At 39.5% G+C, this 21,325-nt stretch overlaps 1 protein-coding gene across 1 annotated transcript; it reads left to right on the top strand.

Moving 5' to 3' along the window:
* LOC149001767 (thioredoxin reductase NTRC-like) lies at window positions 1-21,325 on the top strand. The gene is made up of 10 exons (XM_089138441.1): window positions 1-359; window positions 1,104-1,317; window positions 1,434-1,539; window positions 10,199-10,464; window positions 16,112-16,391; window positions 16,664-16,771; window positions 18,974-19,060; window positions 19,138-19,242; window positions 19,697-19,827; window positions 20,558-21,325. The coding sequence occupies exons 1-10, from the start codon at window positions 137-139 to the stop codon at window positions 20,616-20,618; spliced, it is 1,581 nt and encodes a 526-aa protein (XP_088994567.1). The 5' UTR covers window positions 1-136; the 3' UTR covers window positions 20,619-21,325.

Consider the following 21,325-nt stretch of genomic DNA (forward strand, 5'->3'; position numbering starts at 1 on the left):
GAAACTACCCCGTTATCTCATTTGGCGGTTAGTTGACGCTCCGCTTAGATGTTATTTAACGGTGACAGAATTATGTAATCCTGTTTCGTTGGAACAGAAATTGTAGCGTTGAGTTATTAGTGTATGGTCTGAAACAATGGGTGAGAGGATAGGAGTCGGAACCTTAACTCACAGAGTTGCCATGGCTTCTCCTCCTCCTTCCTCCTTCTCCAAAGCTCTTCCTACCTTCAACAGTTTCCCCTTCGTCTCTCGGAAACGTATATGTGGAGTCGATTCGTTCAGAAACCGCTTATCCATCGCTTCATCTCTTCCGGTCAGAGCTTCTTCTGTATCCACAGAGGAACTCCCGACCTCCTCAGGTATGGATTACGTTTTCTTCGCTCTTCTCTCTTGCTGATTCTTGCATAGTTTGCTGAAGAAACTTCGCCTCCTTTAATTTCACATAAACGAAAGCTTGACAATGTGTATGTTCACCATTAAATCAATTTTTAAGGTTTGTTGCTGATGAGGGGTATTTGGTTATTTAAATAGAGTCCCTTACAATTTCAACTTTCCTGTTACATGTAAAATTTGACTCGTTTATTCTAGGACTTTGAGATAGACTAGGATACTTTGACACCTTGTTTTTATCTGCAACAGTTATTGTTGTTTAATGACAGATTTGTGTGTGTTATTTTCACCGTTGAAATTCATCATTAGCCCTCTCCCTGTAAGAGGCTGTGAACCACATTTTCTGGACTTCTTTTTTCTTGTTGGAGTGTTTTACATTGTTTGAATTTCCTCTTTCTGAAAGAAAGAAAAGGATATTATAATTTAATTTATAGTTGCACTCCATTAGCTTCACAAAAATGAAAGCTTGGGAATGTTTTATGTTCACAATTGAATCAATTTATACGGTTTTTGTTTTTTAAAATGAAAGATTGGCTCTGTGTTATTTTCACCGTTGAAATTCATCATTAGCCCTTTTCCTGTAAGAGGCCGTAAATCACATTTTCTGTACTTCTTTACTTTTTGAATGGAGTGTTCCACATTGTTTGAATTTCCTTTCTCTGAAGCGAAAGAAAAGGGTATTATCTTTTGATCAATAATTGGGCTTCTTGCAGCTACGTTCAAGGGGGTCGAAAATCTGGCAATTATAGGTTCAGGGCCTGCTGGATATACAGCAGCAATATATTCGGCTCGGGCGAATTTGAAACCTGTTGTTTTTGAAGGTTATCAGGTTGGTGGTTCTCCTGGAGGTCAGTTGATGACTACCACAGAAGTGGAGAACTTCCCTGGATTTCCCGATGGGATAACTGGGCCTGATTTGATGGATCGGTAAATGAATTAGTCCTCTGCAGTTCCTTCTGTGGTGCCATATCTTTATAGTTCAGTTGCATATTGAAGTTGGTTGGAGATTATAATGACGTTTCATTGTCCATTTCATTCATTAGGATGCGGAAGCAAGCTGAGCGTTGGGGAGCAGAGCTCTACCAAGAAGATGTAGAATATATTGATGTGAAAAGCAATCCCTTCACCATAAGAAGTAGCGAACGTGAGGTGAGATGATATTCAACTACGTAGCTTTCGTGTGTATCTTTTTTTCCCTCCACTTCTGGTTGACTGTCTATGTGCTTATAAAATTAATGAGGAAGAAAGGGATTGCTTTCAATGAATGTTTCAAATTCTAGTGAATTTCATTTTACTGCCTGCGCAAAACACAAATTTATTGCTTCAACAATTTTGAAGTTGGTCAGACACTCTCATGATTTAGGGCAAGAATGAAGCTGATGCTGTAACTGTGCTTCGGATGTAGAAGAGCTGTTTCCATGCATTCTCTTTAACCAGTAAGAAGGTGCCTTTACTGGAAGTATTTAAGATGTGATTCTACAGAACCTTGAATCCACACGTCAGTCCCTGATTTTGTTGGCAAAATTGTGATTCTCTAACGTGGAACTGATTTAAAAGTAATTTAGCCCCAAAAAACCCACAAAAATTAGAATTAAAAACAAGGACAGATTAGAAGCGTATGATGTAGGGTCAACCAGTCTATACTAATTCAATCACACTGTGTTGATATGTTACCAATAGGTAGGAAAAACACTACGGAGAATTTGGTAGAATTCCAATGGTTATATTGCAAGGTATGTCATTGAACACCAAATAGTTATATTGTAGGCCAAAATACAGTTGGCTTGACTCCAAACATGGTGATAAGCTCCTTTTATCACGAGTCTATACTCGTAAGCATGGCAGGTGAATCCACAAAATCTAGTCAAGAAGGGAAGGAAACGGTTGTGAGATTCAAAGAGTCAGATTGCATTCAGATTGCCTTTTAGGATTGGATTTGGGATGATTCTGTTGATTGATATTGTAGGAAAGTAATTACTATTAATATTGGGAAGGAAGAGTAGGTTAGGCATGCGTTTTGAGTTATTGGGGAAGTTAGGGTGAGAGCTATTGCTCTTGGGTAGCCGTAGGTTCACCTACTGCTGGTAGTGTGTTTTGTTTCTGGTTCAACATTTATTCAAAGTCCATTATTACGGTTATTTCCTTGTGCCGTTCCACCATTGTTAAGTACTTAAGTTACTACATTCGGGTACTTAACAAATTGGCATCAGAGCCAAACGACTTCGGGGTAATGGTAAAAAGTAGAATGGAACAGAGGGTAGAGGAATTAGAAACCATTGTTAAAGAGATTCAAGGTCAGGTAGGGGCCTTAGCATATCAGATTGAAAAAGGGGAAAAAGCCAATGACGAATTCAGAGAGGAACTAAGATTTCTGTTCTCAAAAGGAAAATCAGCCGATATCCTAATAGTAGAGATGACTAAGGGAACACCAGATGAGAGAATGGGTGAAACAGAAAAATCGAGGGAATTTTTTCCTAGGCACTTTGACATGCTAATTTTTTTGGGAGATGACCCTATGGGATGGATCGCACGAGTAGAAAGGTATTTCGACTTGAACAAATTAGGTGATGGAGCGAAACTTCGCACCGCAACTTTGTGCTTTGAGGGAGTTGCGTTGGGGTGGATACGTTTTCGCGAGTTGCACTAACCATTACTATCATGGAGGGGTTTGAAAGAGGCGATGATCCAGCGTTTCAGTTCAGCACAGATGAAGACTTCACAAGAAGCATTGATCACCCATAAACAGGTTGGGTCGTTCACGCCTACCAGAGATGGATTCGAGGCGCTTACGGCGGCTGCTAGCACTGTAGAAGAAGAGTGGCTGAAGGGCGTGTTTTTGGCAGGGTTAAATGAGGATGTGAGAGCAGAGGTAAGGTTATTTGGACCCACTACGTTGGGCCAAATAATGGATCTGGCCCAAGCAGTAGAGGCAAAAAACTTGGCTTGGAAATTGAATCGGAAATCTTATTGGGCCCAGCCCACTCCAACAACCCAAAGCTCAACCCAACGTTATGTTCAATTGGGTCCAACCAGCACTAATTCTAAAGGACCAACCTTGAACCAAGGAACCAGAACCAACCAGGCACTCAACACCCCGGTTCGACCAACCTAAAAGATTGACCCGTCGTCTTCTTCCTCTCACAATCGTTCTGCAACTCCGTTTGCGGCAGGAACTTTCGGGCGCTCAAGGTGGCTCTCTCAAGACGAAATCAAGGAAAAAATGGACAAGGGTATTTGATTCCGGTGCGATGCTCCTTATACCAAAGGTCATTGTTGTCCTTCTGAAGCAACTGAGGTTGTTGCTACTCCACGATGCCGATGAACAGGATGTTGCAGCCACAGCAGAAGTGACTGATGGTAGCATTGGAGTTGACGAAATCGACCCTTTGATCGAGACGGAACTTTCACACACCTCTCTTGTAGGAATCGACTCACCCCACACCTTGAAGTTGAGAGGGTAGATCCATGGCTACGACGTCGTCGTGTTAGTCGACTATGGTGCAACGCATAATTTCTTTGCGCAGGAGCTGGTGGAGCCTTTAGGGCTGGAGGTACAACAGAAGAGCTTTTAGGTAACTTTGGGAGATGGCACGATTCATAGGGGCATTGGAGTGTGTCAAAATACGCCGATCAACATGGGTGGTGAGACTTTTTTACAGAATTTTTACCCATTCCATTTGGGTAGTATGGACGCTATTCTGGGTGTTGAATGGTTACAGACATTAGGGGAGGTGCGAAGTAATTGGCGTTTGCGAACCATGAATTTTGAGTGGCACAGACGACCCGTAAAATTGTGTGGGGATCCCACTTTATTGAGACTGGAGACAACATTGAAAAGCGTGTTATAGTCCGTCCAGGCAGGTGGTGATGGATATTGGCTACACCCTCAACGGTCCGAATGCGAAGAGATAGAAGGACAAGAGAGGGCAGCGGTATCGCATTTATTAAAAGAACTTGCACAACTGTTCGAGGCACCCACAGGATTACCGCCACGGAGGAAACATGACCACAGGATACAGCTAGCCGAGGGAAATACACCGCCTAATATTCGGCCCTATCGTTACCCACACTCTCAAAAGAACGAGGTCGAAAGGTTAGTACACAAAATGTTAACGGCAGGATTGATATGGCCTAGTGTGAGTCCTTACTCCAGTCTGATATTGTTAGTCCGGAAGAAGGATGGAGGATGGAGATTCTGCGTGAATTATCGTGCCTTAAATAAACTTACGGTTCCTGACAAATTCCCTATTCTTGCAATTGACGAACTGTTGGATGAGTTAGGAGGGGCCACAATGTTCACCAAACTTGATTTGAAAGCAAGCTACCACCAGATCAGAATGGCAGATGATGATGAAGAAAAGATGGCTTTTCGTACCCATAATGGGCATTACAAATTCCTTGTGATGCCTTTTGGGCTCTCGAATGCTCCTGTCATGTTCCAATCACTTATGAATGAGGTATTTCGTGAGCATTTACGGCGATATATTTTGGTGTTCTTTGACGATATTTTGGTGTATAGCAGGACCATGGACGAATATGTGGGTCATTTACGAACCACCTTTACACTCCTAACACAACACAGCCTCGTCGTTAACCGAAAAAAATGTATGTTTGGGGTGGCTACACTGGAGTACTTAGGGCACATCATATCTAAAGACGGAGTAGCGGTGGATACACGAAAAATCAAGTGCATCAAGGAGTGGCCCCAGCCACAAAATCTTAAAGCCCTATGCGGATTTTTAGGGTTAATGGGGTATTACTGAAGATTTTTCAAAGATTATGGTAAGATTACCGCTCCGCTCACTAATTTATTGAAGAAAGATGCGTTTCAGTGGAGTGACGAAGCAACAAAGATGTTTAACACCCTGAAGACAGCCATGACGACCGTCCCGGTGTTAGTTATTCCCGATTTCGCAAAGGAGTTTTAGGTGGAGACAGATGCTTCAGGTTTTGGGCTAGCAGCGGTTTTGTTGCAAGATGGCCATCGAATTGCTTACTGGAGTTAGGTGTTGTCATCTCATGCACAAACCAAATTCGTATATGAAAAAGAATTAATGACAATAGTGCTTGCTATCTAGAAATGGTGTCACTACTTGATGGGGAGACATTTCAAAGTACAAACTGATCAAAAAAGTCTGAAATATTTGTTGGATTAGTGTATTGTGCCTACGGATCAACAGAAGTGGGTCATGAAGCTGTTGGGGTTTGATTTTGAGATTCTGTATCGTCCGGGCAGCGAGAACAAAGCCGCCGACGCTCACTCGCGACAGTCAGCGGGTGATATGCAGCTTTCCTCCATGACAGCAGCAAACTGGCAGGAAGGTGAGGGTTTAGACACAGAGGTACACGCGGCCTTGGACCGTTACCAGAAGATCATTCAGGCCTTGATGAAGGGATCCCAGGACTACCCCAGCTATCACCTTCAAAAGGGAACATTACTCTATAATAACCGGTTAGTCATCCCCGACGGATCACCATTAATTCCCAAATTACTGTCGGAGTATCATTCTACCCCATTTGGTGGGCATTCAGGGTTTTTGAGGACTTATAAGTGATTGGCAGCTGTGGTATACTGGGTAGGAATAAAGGCTGCTGTCCGCAATTTTGTGGCTAGTTGTGATGCTTGTCAGCGCAGTAAATATCAAGCCATGAAACCCGCTGGACTCCTTCAACCGCTGCCAATTCTGGACCACATTTGGGAGGACATTAGCATGGATTTTATTGGTGGGTTACCCAGGACTAAGGGTGGAGATACCATGCTTGTCGTAGTTGACCGTCTATCCAAGTACGCTCACTTAATTGCTCTTTCACACCCTTACTCCGCCAAGGATGTGGCTACCTTGTTCAATAAGGAGGTTATCCGATTGCATGGGTTCCGTCGATCCATTGTCTTTGACCGAGATCGCGTCTTCCTTAGTAATTTTTGGATGGAGCTTTTCAAATTGGCAGGCACCAACCTAAAGTTTAGTAGTGCCTACCATCCTCAAACGGATAGTCAAACGGAGGTGGTAAATCACAGCCTTGAGGTTTACCTACGATGCTTCTGCTCTCGCCAACTGAAGGATTGGATTAATTGGTTACGGTGGGCAGAGAATTGGTACAACACGACATTTCATTCAGCCACTAAAATGACTCAATTTCAGGTTGTGTACAAGCGAGCTCCACCTTCTCTTCTGCGTTGGGAGGATGGTTGTTCTAAAGTTGATGAGGTTGATGTGTTCCTTCAGGAGCGTAATCAAGTGTTGGATGACCTCAAATAAAACCTACGGGTGGCCCAAGATTGGATGTGCGCTTCAGCGGATTCCAAGCACAAGGAGGTGCATTATCAAGTGGGGGATGAGTTTTTTCTTAAGCTACAACCTTATCGTTTCCAGAAACTTGCTTAACGGCCCAATGAAAAACTCAGCCATTGCTTCTACGGGCCGTACCAGATCATTGAGCAAGTGGGACCAGTTGTCTATCGTCTACGTTTACCTGCTGATTCAAGGATCCACCCGGTGTTTCACGTTTCACAGTCGAAGCAGGCACTTGGGCAGCATATTACTCCACAGCCGCTTCCATCTCGTTTGCAAGGGAACGGCGAGTTGCAGTTCACACCCGAAGCCTTGATCAGCATTTGTTTCTCTAGTCACGGGGTGCTGGAGGTTTTGATTCAATGGAAAGGCCTGCCTCCTTGTGAAAATACTTGGGAAACTTATGATGAGATGCAGTTCCAATTTCCAGATTTTCACCTTGAGGACAAGGTCAAACTGTTGGAGGGAAGCATTGATAAGCCCTTTGTATCACGAGTCTATACTTGTAAGCGTGGCAAGCGAATCCACAAAATCTAGTCAAGAAGGGAAGGAAATGGTTGTGAGATTCAAAGAGTCAGATTGCATTCAGATTGCCTTTTAGGATTGGAGTTGGGATGATTCTGTTGATTGGTATTGTAGGAAAGTAATTACTGTTAATATTGGGAAGGAAGAGTAGGTTAGGCATGCGTTTTGAGTTATTGGGGAAGTTAGGGTGAGAGCTATTGCTCTTGGGTAGCCGTAGGTTCACCTACTGCTGGTAGTGTGTTTTGTTTCTGGTTCAGCATTTATTCAAAGTCCATTATTACTATTATTTCCTTGTGCCATTCCACCATTGTTAAGTTACTACATTTGGGTACTTAACACATGGATAGAATGGTGATCTGGGTGAAGTGATGTCGCTGCAATTTGCCTTAAATTCTGATGGTCAGAACTGTTGGAAGAAGTTCCCAATATAGAAAGTAAAGGTGTCAATGGCGGACTGGATTGATGGGTTAAAGAGGAGGTGAGATGGTATGGAAGCTTTAGAATCTCAGTAGGTGTTATGAATTAAAGGGGGGGGGGGATAAGGCATTAGAAGGCCACAGCAGTTATCCCTGGTCAGCAACAGCAGCATGATTGAATGGATAAGCAGCAGCAATATCAAAGCTACACATGGAAACTTGATGTGACCACAACCAATTCAATTGCCTTGCAGCAGTAACAACAGTTCAAATCTTCACACAGGTAGGGTCCAAACAAGAGAAAATGTTAACAAACTAGAAAGTTGAGATAGGTGGATTTGGTACTGAACAGTGTTTTGCAAATTTTTTGTCTTACATCAGTTCTCCCCTTAGGAAAAAAAATTCAAACTCAGTTTTTTTAAGTGTAGGACCGATCTTTATGTATTGGATGTCAAATTTTTTTTGAGCAAATATTCTTTTAGCTACTGATGGTAACCCCATCTATGTTAAACATGTGTTTGCTGGCAAGGATCTCGATTTTCCCCCTTGGTATGAGCAAGAACAGAGTCAAACTGATCAAAAATTACAAAAGGGAACCAAAATGGGAGCTTCTGCATCCCGCGTGAAATTTCAATGAGTTTTTGTATATATTATGTCAAAATTACAAATAGCAACTGGAATTCTTGAAATTTCAGTCAACTTATTCAACTTCATTTCGCAGTTGTCTCTTGTTTTGATGACCGTGAGACATGCAAAATCTTGCAGAATTTTGTCAAACTTTCATGAGATTTCATATCATGGCTCTGACCACATCATCAATTTTTGTCTCAATTTCCAAATTCTTAAATTCTTCAATTCAATCCTCAATATTTGAACTTCAAGGACTAGCATCTTTTTGACAATGGGAATCACTTGAAGTTCTTCAATCTTAGCCTCAATTATAGGTCTTCATTCACTGATTGGAGGTTTGCCTGTTGCTGCTCTTGCATCTTTAGAAGTTCAACAGGTATGTAACCTTATCTGGAAGATAAGAGGATAAATATTTGTCCATCAGTATTTCTTTCATCTTGTAACATCCGGTAGGCTCTTCACGTTGACAGTACAACTTTGATTGAATTTCTCCACCACTCCCTTGCTGGTCCAATCAGTCAAGCATGAACCAGCTTTAGTATTGCCTCTCCATCTAAGAGAACCAATCAAAGGATGCATTGAAGGCGCATAGCCAAACATAAAAGATAGTAGAAATGAGATTTCCTGTTGTAATCTTTCAATTCTGGTTCAACTTTGTGTATTGTCATCATTTTGCCCGTCTCCAAAGTCAGTTTTGTCATCTTTGCTTTGCTGTTAAATCCTCCGGGGTGGTGGTAAACGAAGGGGTGGACAAGATGGAGATCCCTTGACTGTTGTGTTGTGAACTCTCCTTTGGTACATGCATATCACCATTGATTGTGCCAAATCCTCTCTCTGAAGTGTCAAATGTGTTGGCCAAACTCTGTATAACTTCACGAATATCATTAGTAGGACATGGAGCAGAGGGAGATTGGTTAGAACATGACTCATCAACCATTGTTCTGATACCAAATAATTTAGAACTAATTTAAGAGTAAAGTAGCCCCAAAAAACCCACAAAATTCAAATTAGAAACAAGGTTGGGATTGAAAGCTTAGGATGTGTAGCCAAACCAGACTGCATAGAGCTGAGATTCCTGGTTGTGTCAGCAAACACCAAGGTCCATTGGGTGCTGAGTTTGCTAAGTCAATGGTGGATGAACTTCCTGGATAGCAAGCATACAAGGATATCATATACTTTGAGTATTTTACTCTGGTTAAACTTCTATTTCCCTTTTATTTGATAGGAAATTGAAAGATATGAAAGGAAGCAAATAAGTGCTTAAGTGTCATGGTTTTGGAGAGAAAATAAAAAATTACAAGAAGTTCCAAGTCAATTTCAAAACTAGAATCTTTCTTTCTTTCTTTCTTTCTTCTTCTTCTTCTTCTTCTTCTTCTTCTTCTTTTTTTTTTTTTTTTTTTTTTTTTTGTCTCTTTCCTTCTTCTTTCTGTTTTCTCTCTTGCCAAACAAACACATAGAATAGAGATCGACTTTCCTCCCCCACCCCCTTTATGTTAAAAAACATAGCCAACCTATTACATCTAAGTTCCTCTTGAGTCTCTTCTACTAATTCCCTATGGTATTTATTACTTTCCACCTCTTTCTCTAGTAATCCTACTGCAGTGCTATTTTTTTTTGTTGGGGTGGGGGGTTATGAATTTCCACATGTTACTATGATCTTTTGGAGAAGTAGGCATTGTATCTAAAAAATTTTGCATGTCTTTATTAACAAACCACTGAACCAACTATACCAACACAAGAAAAAGTTTCCTTTGATGCTGAAGTGAGTCGAAGGCTGGTAGAGAAGTAACACTTTACTTCTTATGGCATCACATGCTTGACATTGAGCACCTAATATCACCATGATTTCTAATTCTAAACTTGCTTTGTATCATTTATAATTGTGGTTAAGTTTGCTACTTTGATTCCAATTAGTTTCTTAGGTCTTCTTGGTATTTTTTTCAGGTAAAGTGCCACAGTGTTATTGTAGCCACAGGAGCTACTGCAAAAAGGCTCAGGTTACCACATGAGGATGAATTTTGGAGTAGAGGAATTAGTGCTTGTGCAATTTGTGATGGGGCATCACCTCTGTTTAAGGGGCAAGTTCTTGCTGTAGTTGGAGGGGGTGATACAGCCACTGAGGAAGCACTGTATCTTACTAAGTACGCTCGCCATGTACATTTACTTGTTCGCAGAGATCAACTAAGGGCATCTAGAGCAATGCAAGATAGGTAAGTGAGATTTAAGTTCTCTTCTCTCTCTCTCTCTCTTCTTGTTCATCTTTTTCAATTGTTTGAATTGCTTAGAACCTAGTGTTGGCTTTAAATTAAACAAGAGACAAAATGTTGGTTTAATTATTCCCTAGGGGCTATAATTTGGTGGTGCCTCATATTGCAGATTAGATTAAGCATTCCCCCCCCCCCCCCCCCCTCTTTACTGTTAACTTTTAGGTAGCCCCCATTACAAGTTCTCTTTCTACTAAACAAATCTTTTTTATACCATAAGCTAGGATATCACCGAGATCTTGGTAATGTCTCTTGTGTAGGGATTTCGAGATGAGATGTGATACGAGTTAATATCTCAGTTTCTCAATGGGATCTCAGTATTTAGCTGTAATTGTATATTTCCCAGCAAACCTTGCTTCGGTTGGGGGGGGGGGTGTCCACCAACTCGATCTTTGTCCAACTTGTTTTTTTTGTCTGACTGACTTGAGCTCCAAAATGAGTTTCTTCAACCTGATTCATACTGCCTCAACTCTTCTAGGATTCTGCAATAACTTGACCTATAATTCAGTCTTATATCCTGTGAATTTTTGGTGCTTGAATCACCGAAAAAATTATTTTTTGTAATTTTTCTTATCAAAATGTTTACTTGTTTAATTGTGATTTTTATGCTTTTGGTTAGCAGTCCTGTAAAAAAAGTTTTAGGTTTATTCATAATGCCATTTGTAATGATTGGTAGACCAAGTTGTAAAATAGTTTACTGTATATACATGTATAGGTAGGATGGAAGTTGATCAGGTTGGATTTTGACTGCATATGTAAATGTAAATGATCACCTTGAAACCACATAACTATGAGTACCCTGAAAAACACAATCTGAACCTTGAAGATACCTTGCAGGTTTTGGTTGGTTAATTCTTTGGTTGTTTGGGTTCAGTTGGTGTAATTTTATTGGTTGTGCTGGATACGTGGGCCAAAATCTGAAACCTTATAAGAAAGTTGGTTTAGTGGCTTGATGGTGTAGATCTAGTGTGGTCCAGAATAAACCCCCCCAACCACCCAAAAAAAAAGAGGCCCAGATTACTTCACTCATGGCAGTTAGATGGAGGCATATGGGTCTTTGCTTTTTGGGGTTAAAGTCTTTACTGCTGGTTTGGATTATTCCACAAGATATATTCCAGTTTTCTTGTAGCACTTAACTGCTCTACTCCTGATTAGTATTTAAAAAGAAAAAAAAAAAGATAGTATCAGTGGAATAGGCTTTCTTGTTGGATAGTTGGGTTTTATTACATTCTTATGCTTTGTCCAATTTTAGTAATCGACTTCATGTTAGCCTGAATCACAGTTGGGCCTGAGTGGTTCCTTGTATTTGTAATGCATAGGTCGACCTCAAACTAGGTAGAACCAACAGAAAATTGAGTGCAGCCAGGATCAACACAATGAGGATGAAAAAATTGATTTACTGAAAATTTTATTTTATTTTTTTGGGAGAAAAGGGAGAATTATATTGAATATAAGGGGGTGTTACATTAAGTAGAAATGCCAACCTTGTCTCTCTTCATGAACGAAGAGAGCAAGGCGGTTAGGAAGTATGCCAGGGTCAAAAGCAATTATTTGCTTGACATTAAGAAGCCCTCCAAGTAAATCAGCCCACCTATTAGTCTCCCTAACTCCATGACGAATTACACAGTTGCTGAAAGAAGCTTTCAAATCAAGAATGTCTTCAAGGATGTTGAGCGTGGACCAATGAGCTTGATAGGTTCCCAAAATTGAGTTAACGGCCACCAACGAATCAGATTGGATGATGACATTGGGTAATCCCATCTGAGAAGCAAAAAGCAAACCAGTCTTAATGGCAATCATCTCATCCTGAAGAATAGATATGGTCTTTTATTTTATTTTTCCTTGTTTACATGTGCTAGAACATTAAAAAGTGATTAGAAAAAGATGATATAGAAGAAAGGTGGTGTAAATGGTTAGCTATCTCAGCCTTGTGCCTCACTTAAGTTATCTCAGCTGTTGAATAAATCTTTTTCAGACAAAGCACTTGCAAACAAGTAAAGGAAGTTCCATTAATCAAGTCTTATTTTTAGTACTACTGGTAAGGCCTATTTATACTTTGCAAAAACCTTATGAAATAGAATTTCTAAAAATAGAAACTAACATATAGAAGCTAAGCATTTCCTACAAACCTAGCTACCAAACATCAAAAGAGAAATCTCAAAAAGAAAAAAGTATTTACAAACAGAAACTAGAAACTACCTAGGATTCTGTTGTGATGAAATAAAATATAAGTTCTAAAACTGGAAATGGTTAATTTTGGCAGAATTTGGATAGAAGCTATCTCTACTTAATGGGCACTATAACTGAATAATAAGCAATATCCATAAAAAACCATATGTTTCCCATACCACTAGGTTAGGGCCTTAAAAATGACCAATTACAATAAGAACTCTTCAGATCAAAGTCCCAACATGTATATAACCCAAACCTAGACTTATTCCTAATAAAATAAACGCATTTCGGTGATGAATCTGTATCATCTGGCTTTTTTTCTCTGGAAAGGTAAAGAATCCACAAGATTCCTCCATCCCATCAGTTGAGCATCAGTCTGCCTTCTCAATGGAGAAGGTGATCTTGGACTTCATGGAATCAAAGATGTGAACTCCTTTGGTAGCATCAAGCATATCTGGCAGATTGCTTCGAAACCTTGTAGTATTTGGGTTGACTGGCTCTACTTATGCCCCTTCCACAACAACTCAATCTGGACTGTATCTGGTCCTTCCAAGTTCCAATGCTTCCTGGGTCCAGCTCAAGATCCTATCTCTTTAAGTAATTGTCCATGGTGCCATCTGTGATTGGATTGGTGATCACTGCTCTATAGCTCTCTTGGTGGACAACTGTCAACCCAAAAGAATTCTTCCATGCATAGTGTTTCCTCTAGATCTATTTATAACTGTGGTTTGGACAAGCAGTTCTTGTTAGCTGGTATTGCTACTAATAATGAAGGATCCTCCACCATTCACTCTTAATCCAGTTCTTAATTTATATGTGCTCCGCCTTCTATTCCTACGGATCCCGACCAGCTTCAGAGCTGAATAGGCTGTTGTTGGCGGCATAGTTGTCATGGTGTCTAGGCAATTCAAGGTGGTCGGTTGTTTTTTTTTTTTTGGGGGGGGGGGGGGAGTTGAGACGACAAGGCGTCACCTAGGCAACAAAAAAAAGCACCTGGATGCTTAGGTGTCGCCTAGGCAACTTGACACCTATGGAAGATGGCAAGTTCAATAAGACACAATCAATCCTCTTCAGAGCTGAATAGGCTGGAGTTGGCAGGGACCCATGAGACACAATTGATCCTCCCAGGGGGAATAGAAGGTAGAGCATTTCACATAGAATTAAGAACTGGATGGAGATTGGTTGGAGGATTCCAATAATTCTAGGAAATAATATCAGCTAGCAATGACATTCTGGTTAGAGTTCCTCTTTGTCCTTGGTGGAAACTTCTTTGGTTCAAGCATCGGATTCCTGGCTGCTTTACATCCGGGTGAATCTTCTCTAATTTCCATCCAACTTGGTCCTTTCACCGTCAATGGCAGTTATAGGTGTCTTGTTGATGCTGCTTTTGCTGAAATGCTGTTAAGATATTGACCATCTTTTTTTTTTTTTTTTTGGGCTTGCTGCCTCTCCATTCTATCTGTCAAGGCATTGTAGACAAATGCTAGCCTTGTTGGCTGAGAATTATTCCTTTCGCTAGAGAGTGCATTTGGATAGACCTGACTTCTGTTGATTCTTTGATCTATGGCACATAGAGAAAACTAGCCTTTTGCACTGTCGTCAATCAAATCTGGATGGAACATAATAACAGAAAATGGACCTCTAATTCCCGTTGTCTTCATCATTTTTCAGACACCATTCTTTTTACAAAGTCAAAAGCTCTTTGCTCTCCACTTTTTTTCCCTTCTCCTAGTTATTGTTTTTAGTTTTGATACCTCATGGAACTGGCATGTTGATGTTTCATGGGGTCTTCCCATCTCCTCTCCCCAACATTCTACCTCCTTTGGTTGAGGCTTAGGTTGTTTGCATTTTTGTTCTCCTTTTTCCCTTTGTTTTGTTGTCATCTTTCTTCTTGGTAATAAATTCTTTATTCACCCATAATGTGTACCTTATGTTTGGCCACCTTTTGGCATGGTAGGATAGTCCAGTCATAAGAAAGGGATATCGTCCTCTTTGGGTGGTAAATGTAATCCTTGATGAGGAGGCGTCCACTTCTCTCGCAGTAAAATAACTTTTAAGTTGTTACCCTAATTTTTTTTTTCTAGTGAATTCTACTACAATAATTTCCTTGCTGTAGACTTCTTCCAGGGGGCATTCTCCACAAACTGAGCATTTCCAAAGTTTGCATTTGTTTCCTGGGGTATTTACAACTCCTTTGTTTAACATTGTTGGAAAACTTGCAATGTCTCACTTTTTCCATTTAGAGAGATGAGAATGCGCAAGACAAGACAATGTGCTTAGCACATAATGTCTTTAGTTTTGACTCACAAGTTGTAATGTTGATGGTTAGATTATCACCTGAACTTTGTTATTTGAACTATGAACATGTGTGATGTATTAGAGTTGTTTGAACTTTGACCTTGAGCATTCATGTTTGGCTATATGAGACGTACAATAGGCCATCTTAAGGTTTCACTTCAGCGTAGTGGTTTGCAACTTGGTTTTCAAAGTGGAAATCATATATACACTACTATTTTTCTCCCCTATAATCTAAGGTCACCAGTTTGTTTGAAAGGACTGGAATAGGCTGGATCACAAATTTCAGCCCCAAATGACTCCTAATACCCTCAAGTTGATGCCTCAGAGTTGGGGAAAGAAATTTCATCAACCCCACGAGTTCTCGCAAGCTTAGGAGCCAACTCAGCTTTTTGATTTGGCGAGATGGGCCTTGAGATCAAGATCTTGAACCTTCAACCCCCCCCCCCCCCCCAAAAAAAAAAATCCAGGAATTATTTCCATGACAATTGCTATAAAAATATTTTCTGTTGAATCAACCATAGTTTTAGTGATTGCTAAAAGATATCCCTCTCATGGTGGTAGATGCAGGTGGGGTTGGGGATAGACAATCACCGGCTCCCCTTTGCCAAATGTTTTCCATTAATTGTTTTTAGCTTAGGGTTTTCATTCTCAAACAATTGATAATATGAAAATTATTTCTACATTTTTTTCTCATCTTTTTTCATCATGCTGATGTTATTTGACTAAATTGTTGGGGCTGTTGAAGTGATCTCCCCTTTTTCCTGTACTCTTATGACCATTCTCCTCCCTCTTCTCCCCAGTTTATTTATTTCTTTTTTTATTGATGGCAATTGCTGATTCCAGCATCATTGAAGAAAACATTCTATGATGTAACATGTAATCATATGCTCCTATACACTAATGATAACATACTTTCTGTGTATTATTGGTTGCTTCATGGTCAACGATTGCCTGATGGCTCACGTGTAATTTTGGCATTGAAGTGTTTGTCTTGATTGATTAGAATGCTTTTATAGGGGAAATGGCTCTTGTGAGTTAATTGACTGTTGATAAAGAATTTATCTAGTAAATTTTCAACTTCCTGAATGTTTGCTTAACAGGTTAATTATGGCGAATGTTTCAGAGTTATCAACAATCCAAATGTTACCTTGCACTTCAATACAGAGACTGTGGATGTCGTTGGGAACTCCAAAGGCCAGATGTCTGGAATTTTAGTTAAGAAGGTTGACACAGGAGAGGAATCAATCATTGAAGCTAAAGGTTTATTCTATGGCATAGGCCACACTCCAAACAGTTGGCTGTTGGAAGGACAAATTGAACTTGACACGGCAGGTTATGTGTTAGTGAAGGAAGGTACTGCAGAAACTTCTGTTGAAGGTGTCTTTGCAGCTGGAGATGTACAGGTAATTCTATAAAATAGAAATCTTCCTTCTGACTTCAATTTTATTCATTTGTTGTGCTACTACTGCTATGGCTCCTTCATCTTAGTACTTTAGTAGGCCCTTTCGTTCCATTTATTAGCTTAGACAATTTGTGGGGGGATTTCCTATTAACCATGTTGATACTAGATATTTTCCTCCAGGTCAAAATTGATCCTCTAATTTTGACTCAATTCCAGTTTATCATTGTACTAGGGATCAGTGGTTAGATTTTCATTATTATGTTTTGTTAACAGGATCATGAATGGAGGCAAGCCATTACTGCAGCTGGATCAGGTTGTGTAGCTGCTTTATCAGTTGAAAGATATCTTGTGAGCAATAATATGCTTGTTGAGTTTCACCAGGTATTTTTATTTCTATTGTTATTTCATTTGTTGTATTACTTCTATATGATTACCTGTGTTTTCAAAGAAACTCATTTTTCAGGAGGAATCACTGTGTTTTTCTCATCAATTTCCTTTGCTGGAGAGATCATGGCATTATTCAAAAGCTTATCATGGGTTGAATTGGTTTTAATGACCTTATCCATCTGAGTTTCCTAAAATGGATGGCCGAGTTGATGTGAGATGGACAGTATAGTATGTCAATGAAGAGGAATATCTGTTTGGAGAGTTTGTAGAACAAAGCTCATGAAGAGGGCAGTTTAGTATTTATTCTTCAGTTTCTCACTAGGTATTTGCAAGGAAAAACAGGAATACTTCTTAAGAAACATGACTTGAAATTTGAAAATGTAAGGGTTGTTTCTGAGCATTATAGTTTTTAGGGTCAGTCTATAGTGGTGAGTTTGTTTGGTGGAGATCTATAGGGGTTAGCATTTTCAACAACATAGCCCCATCCCAACATAACCTGTAGGGCTTGGCATTTTCACTGGTGCTTAAAGTGTAGGGGAAAAAAATAATAAATTCTGAATTTTGCTGGGGTTGTGGGACCTGACACTATCGTGAATTTACAACCTATGCCTATGTCAATACCATTGCTCTGATTGTATCACATATCAAGATCAAGTCACAGGCTGATGGTAAGCCTGGAAGAAATCCCTATTGGTGCATGGCTTTGCCAATATACTCAAGACAACCCAACCTAAGATATGGATCAATGGACCTTGAACACATCTGTGAGTCCAGCATAGCTGCTTAGTGAAGTGGGCATGAATAGTCAGGGGGATGGTACGAGAAGATGCTCTTAACAAAAGGCAACTCCTCGTCTTTGGCCTTCATACTAAGTGGGGAATGAAGAAGAGAGCCATACTGGCATATCTGCCTTACGCAGAAATGGAGATCTCTAGGGCAAAGAGTCATGCATCCCACTGTCTAAGCCACAATTTCAGTTACTCCTCTAAACTCAGGCATCCAAGAGTGCCAGACAAGCTTGTAATGTCTATTCACATTATGCTTCCATTTATCAGTCTATACTGCCATGGTTCAAAACTTCAGTGAAACAGCTCAGTTTGAAGTTTGAACCATGGTAAAAAAGAAATGGCATGTGAAACACCGAGAAGACTGTTTTGCCAAGACATTTTGGTGAAATGAAAAACATTTCGGTACTGTTATTAAATAATTCAGCTGGACAACTTTAGGTGGGTAAGTTTGTTATTGAAGCAAAAGCTATACCTATGGAGAAATTCCATATCTGGCTTTATGTGCATACTGGCAAATGAAGTGAAACATTTTACATATTCCTTCTAGGACTTTTTCTGCTTGAATGATGCTTACAAAGTACTATTTAATCTAGTGTGAATGGAGTAACATTTTGATTTTATTTTTCGATGATGCTCTGTTTTTCTTTTTCTATGTAAATAAGTAGAAAGGGAAAATTTTACTGTAAAGTGGAACCTTCCATCGCTTCTTCTTCTTCTTCTTTTTTATTATTTTTTATTATTTTTTTATTGTTTATTTTTATTTTATTAAATGTATAATGAAAACAAAGACATTGTGAAATTAGAAAACTTTACAATGAGAAAATTCATGTAGAATATAATTTGTACAGAATTTTACTACTGGACCAAATTGGCCTAAATAACCAATCTGGTGTTTGGAAAATGAATCTTCAATAATACAAAAGGAATAGGTTAGATACAGAAAGCTAGCATACTGCTTACCATACCCAATACTTCCTAACAAGGAGACAAAAACAAGGAGTAAAAGAACATCCATTGTATGCTATCCCCAAAAGAAGTTTACGGCATATAGTTGTTTGCTTAGTTGGACCATCTGGGAATTCATTGCTCCACATTAGCTTTCAATGGAATGAGATATTTTCTGTAGTCTTTGTAACACACCAACCCAAAGTAGGTTTTAATTTGCTGTTTCTTTTTCGTGAATCAATATGCCTGAGAACCAAATTATAGCCAAGGTTTTTCAGTAGTGTGTTGTTCTCAAATCTCAACCCCTATATGTGTTTCTAAACACAACTGAAGGAAAACATGAGCAAATATGCATGGAAGCATGTTTTAATTTGTGTCTTTATGATATATATTTGCGATATTGGATGCCATCTCCTGGTTAGTAGAATATTTCGTTACTACTGAGCAGTGGTCCTTTTAACAGAGCATAACTGAAGAGGTTGAGAAGAAACTCACAGATAGAGATATACATGAGGGTTTTGATATATCGCTTACCAAGCACAGGGGTCAGGTAAATTTACTATCTCCATACATTTAGTCATTTCTTAATGTTTTCTGTCTTGTGCTGACTTGAGCCGATTTTTGCAGTATGCTCTGAGGAAGTTGTATCATGAAAGTCCAAGACTTATATGTGTGCTATATACTGCACCAACATGTGGTCCATGTAGGACCTTGAAGCCCATCTTAGGAAAGGTATGGTTGCAACCCACCCCCACCCTCACCCCCAATAGAAATTTTTTTCTGTTCTTGTAGACGAATAAGAAGCTCAGCAGGAAACTCATTTACAGAAAATCTAAACCTTCTAAAATGTCCAATTGCTTTTTCAAATTTCAAATTTGAACCCTTGTGACCACATGATATCTGCTTCACCATACAAGTGGTGAAGTTGGCTGTAGCACAAGCTGGTTACTGTGTTTATGTGCCATTCCAATTTGGGCCCGACTCCCGAGCATCCAATTTTTTATGGGAATTAAAAGAAGCTCCTGGAGAACCCAGTTGCAACCTACTGATGGGTCCAGTGCCTGAGAAGTTACGGGATATCTCAATGTTCTGTCATGTTTGCTGATTTACAGCATGGAAATTACTTCATAGTTTGTTATGATCTATGGCTTACAATTTTTTTTTTAATATTACTTCATTATTACAGGTGATAGACGAATTTGATCAAAATGTGCACTTTGTGGAAATTGACATTGAGGAAGATCAAGAGGTTGCGGAGGCAGCTGGGGTTATGGGTACTCCATGTGTGCAGTTCTTCAAAAACAAAGAAATGCTCAGGTTGGTTTGCTTACTCTTGGTTAGCAGAATCTGTATTCATGTTTGCCTTGTATATGTGGATATTGCAAACTATCTTGGCTGGTTCTCCTTGGTTGCACTTCAGTTACTTCCTCTGAATTACATGGACAGCCGATTTATAACTCAACTGGTCGCTAGATTTTGGTAGTATTAACAGGCTTAGCATGACATCTTAAATTTTGCTGCAGCAAGATGGATGTGTACTCCGTACTAGAAAGTTGGTTTTGCTAAGGTTGTGGGAGTTCTGCAAAAGGGACCCCTTGTGAATTTAAAACTGATGGGAAATTAATGTTTTTCTCGTTATCTTTTCTTCATGAAAAGAACTGATTCAGCTTGGATAATAATTCGCGCTCTATTGAGTTGCCAATTGATCTAATAGAATCTGATGGTCTAGGTGTTGGTTTCAAGTATGTAGGTTTGCAGCTTGAAGCACTGTACTATGGAGCTTCATATTTGCAGTTACCTTGTGTTTATCCTTTTTAAAAAAAAGATTTCTTGCACGACACACACTCACAAATCAAAGGAACCTCTTCTTCCTACCTTATTACATAATAGGGGCAATCCTACGTACAACTATTTGGTTATAAAGTACTACCTTGACTCCAATAAGGGAAATCGAAAGTTGCTCCAGGAATGTCAGATGATTTCACTAGCAGTGTTCTTGTTACATTACTCTTTTGTGATCATTAACTTAATCTCCACCGCTATGCAGGACTGTATCAGGTGTGAAAATGAAGAAAGAGTACAAAGAATTCATTGAAGTTAACAAATAATGGATCCTGGTTTTTGTAACTGTTGCATTCTTTTTTTATATTTTTTTTTCCATTTGATTTTCTTCCTTTGAAGATGGGTAGTTCAATATTACCATGTAGTTTCTGATGAGTTTCAATAATTCAATTAGTGAAATATTGCAAATTTGCAACACATAGTTTGCTAAATAATTCTTAAAAACCCAATTTTCATGTTCCTGTTTCACTTGGTTGGGGTTCTCAACCTATCAATTCTTGAATCATTTACATTTTAATACATGAAGTGAATGAATTTAAGCCATGCCCCCTCAATAGCCCTTTCTATTTTTCTTTTCTCTTTGACATGGAAATACTAAGGCCATGGTGAGTAAATTAGCTCGATTTGGTTATAACCTAGTGTTCCTTTTCAACAATACTGTGTTAGTTATGAGTTAACTCCTTTATCATCATCGAAGCAGTCATTACAGTTACAGTTGTGATGTACATAGTTTTCAGAAAACCTGTGGGTGTAGGTTAAACAGAACTGATGTTCATGTGAGTTGGGATTCTGGGACTGCTACCCACTTGGGGTTGCGGGCCAACCCGAGTTGGAATCCGTTACCTGTCGGGGTAGAGTACTGTTTTTACTCCACTTATTTAGGAGAGGTTTGCGTCTGAGTATTGATAAAGTAGACCATAAATGCGTAGAGGTGGGGTCTTACCTCCTAAACATGTGATGGAGTGTGAGGGAA

Source organism: Hakea prostrata, chromosome 10 (assembly GCF_041222555.1).
Source record: "Hakea prostrata isolate BN-2017 chromosome 10, UWA_Hpros_2, whole genome shotgun sequence".
In the NCBI taxonomy this organism is placed as follows: Eukaryota; Viridiplantae; Streptophyta; class Magnoliopsida; order Proteales; family Proteaceae; genus Hakea; species Hakea prostrata.

Coding starts and splice junctions, on each gene's coding strand:
- LOC149001767 (XM_089138441.1), top strand. CDS start 137: ATGGGTGAGAGGATAGGAGTCGGAACCTTAACTCACAGAGTTGCCATG. Junction 16,392..16,663: donor TTGCAGCTGGAGATGTACAG/GTAATTCTATAA, acceptor TTTTGTTAACAG/GATCATGAATGGAGGCAAGC. Junction 19,828..20,557: donor AAAAACAAAGAAATGCTCAG/GTTGGTTTGCTT, acceptor ACCGCTATGCAG/GACTGTATCAGGTGTGAAAA.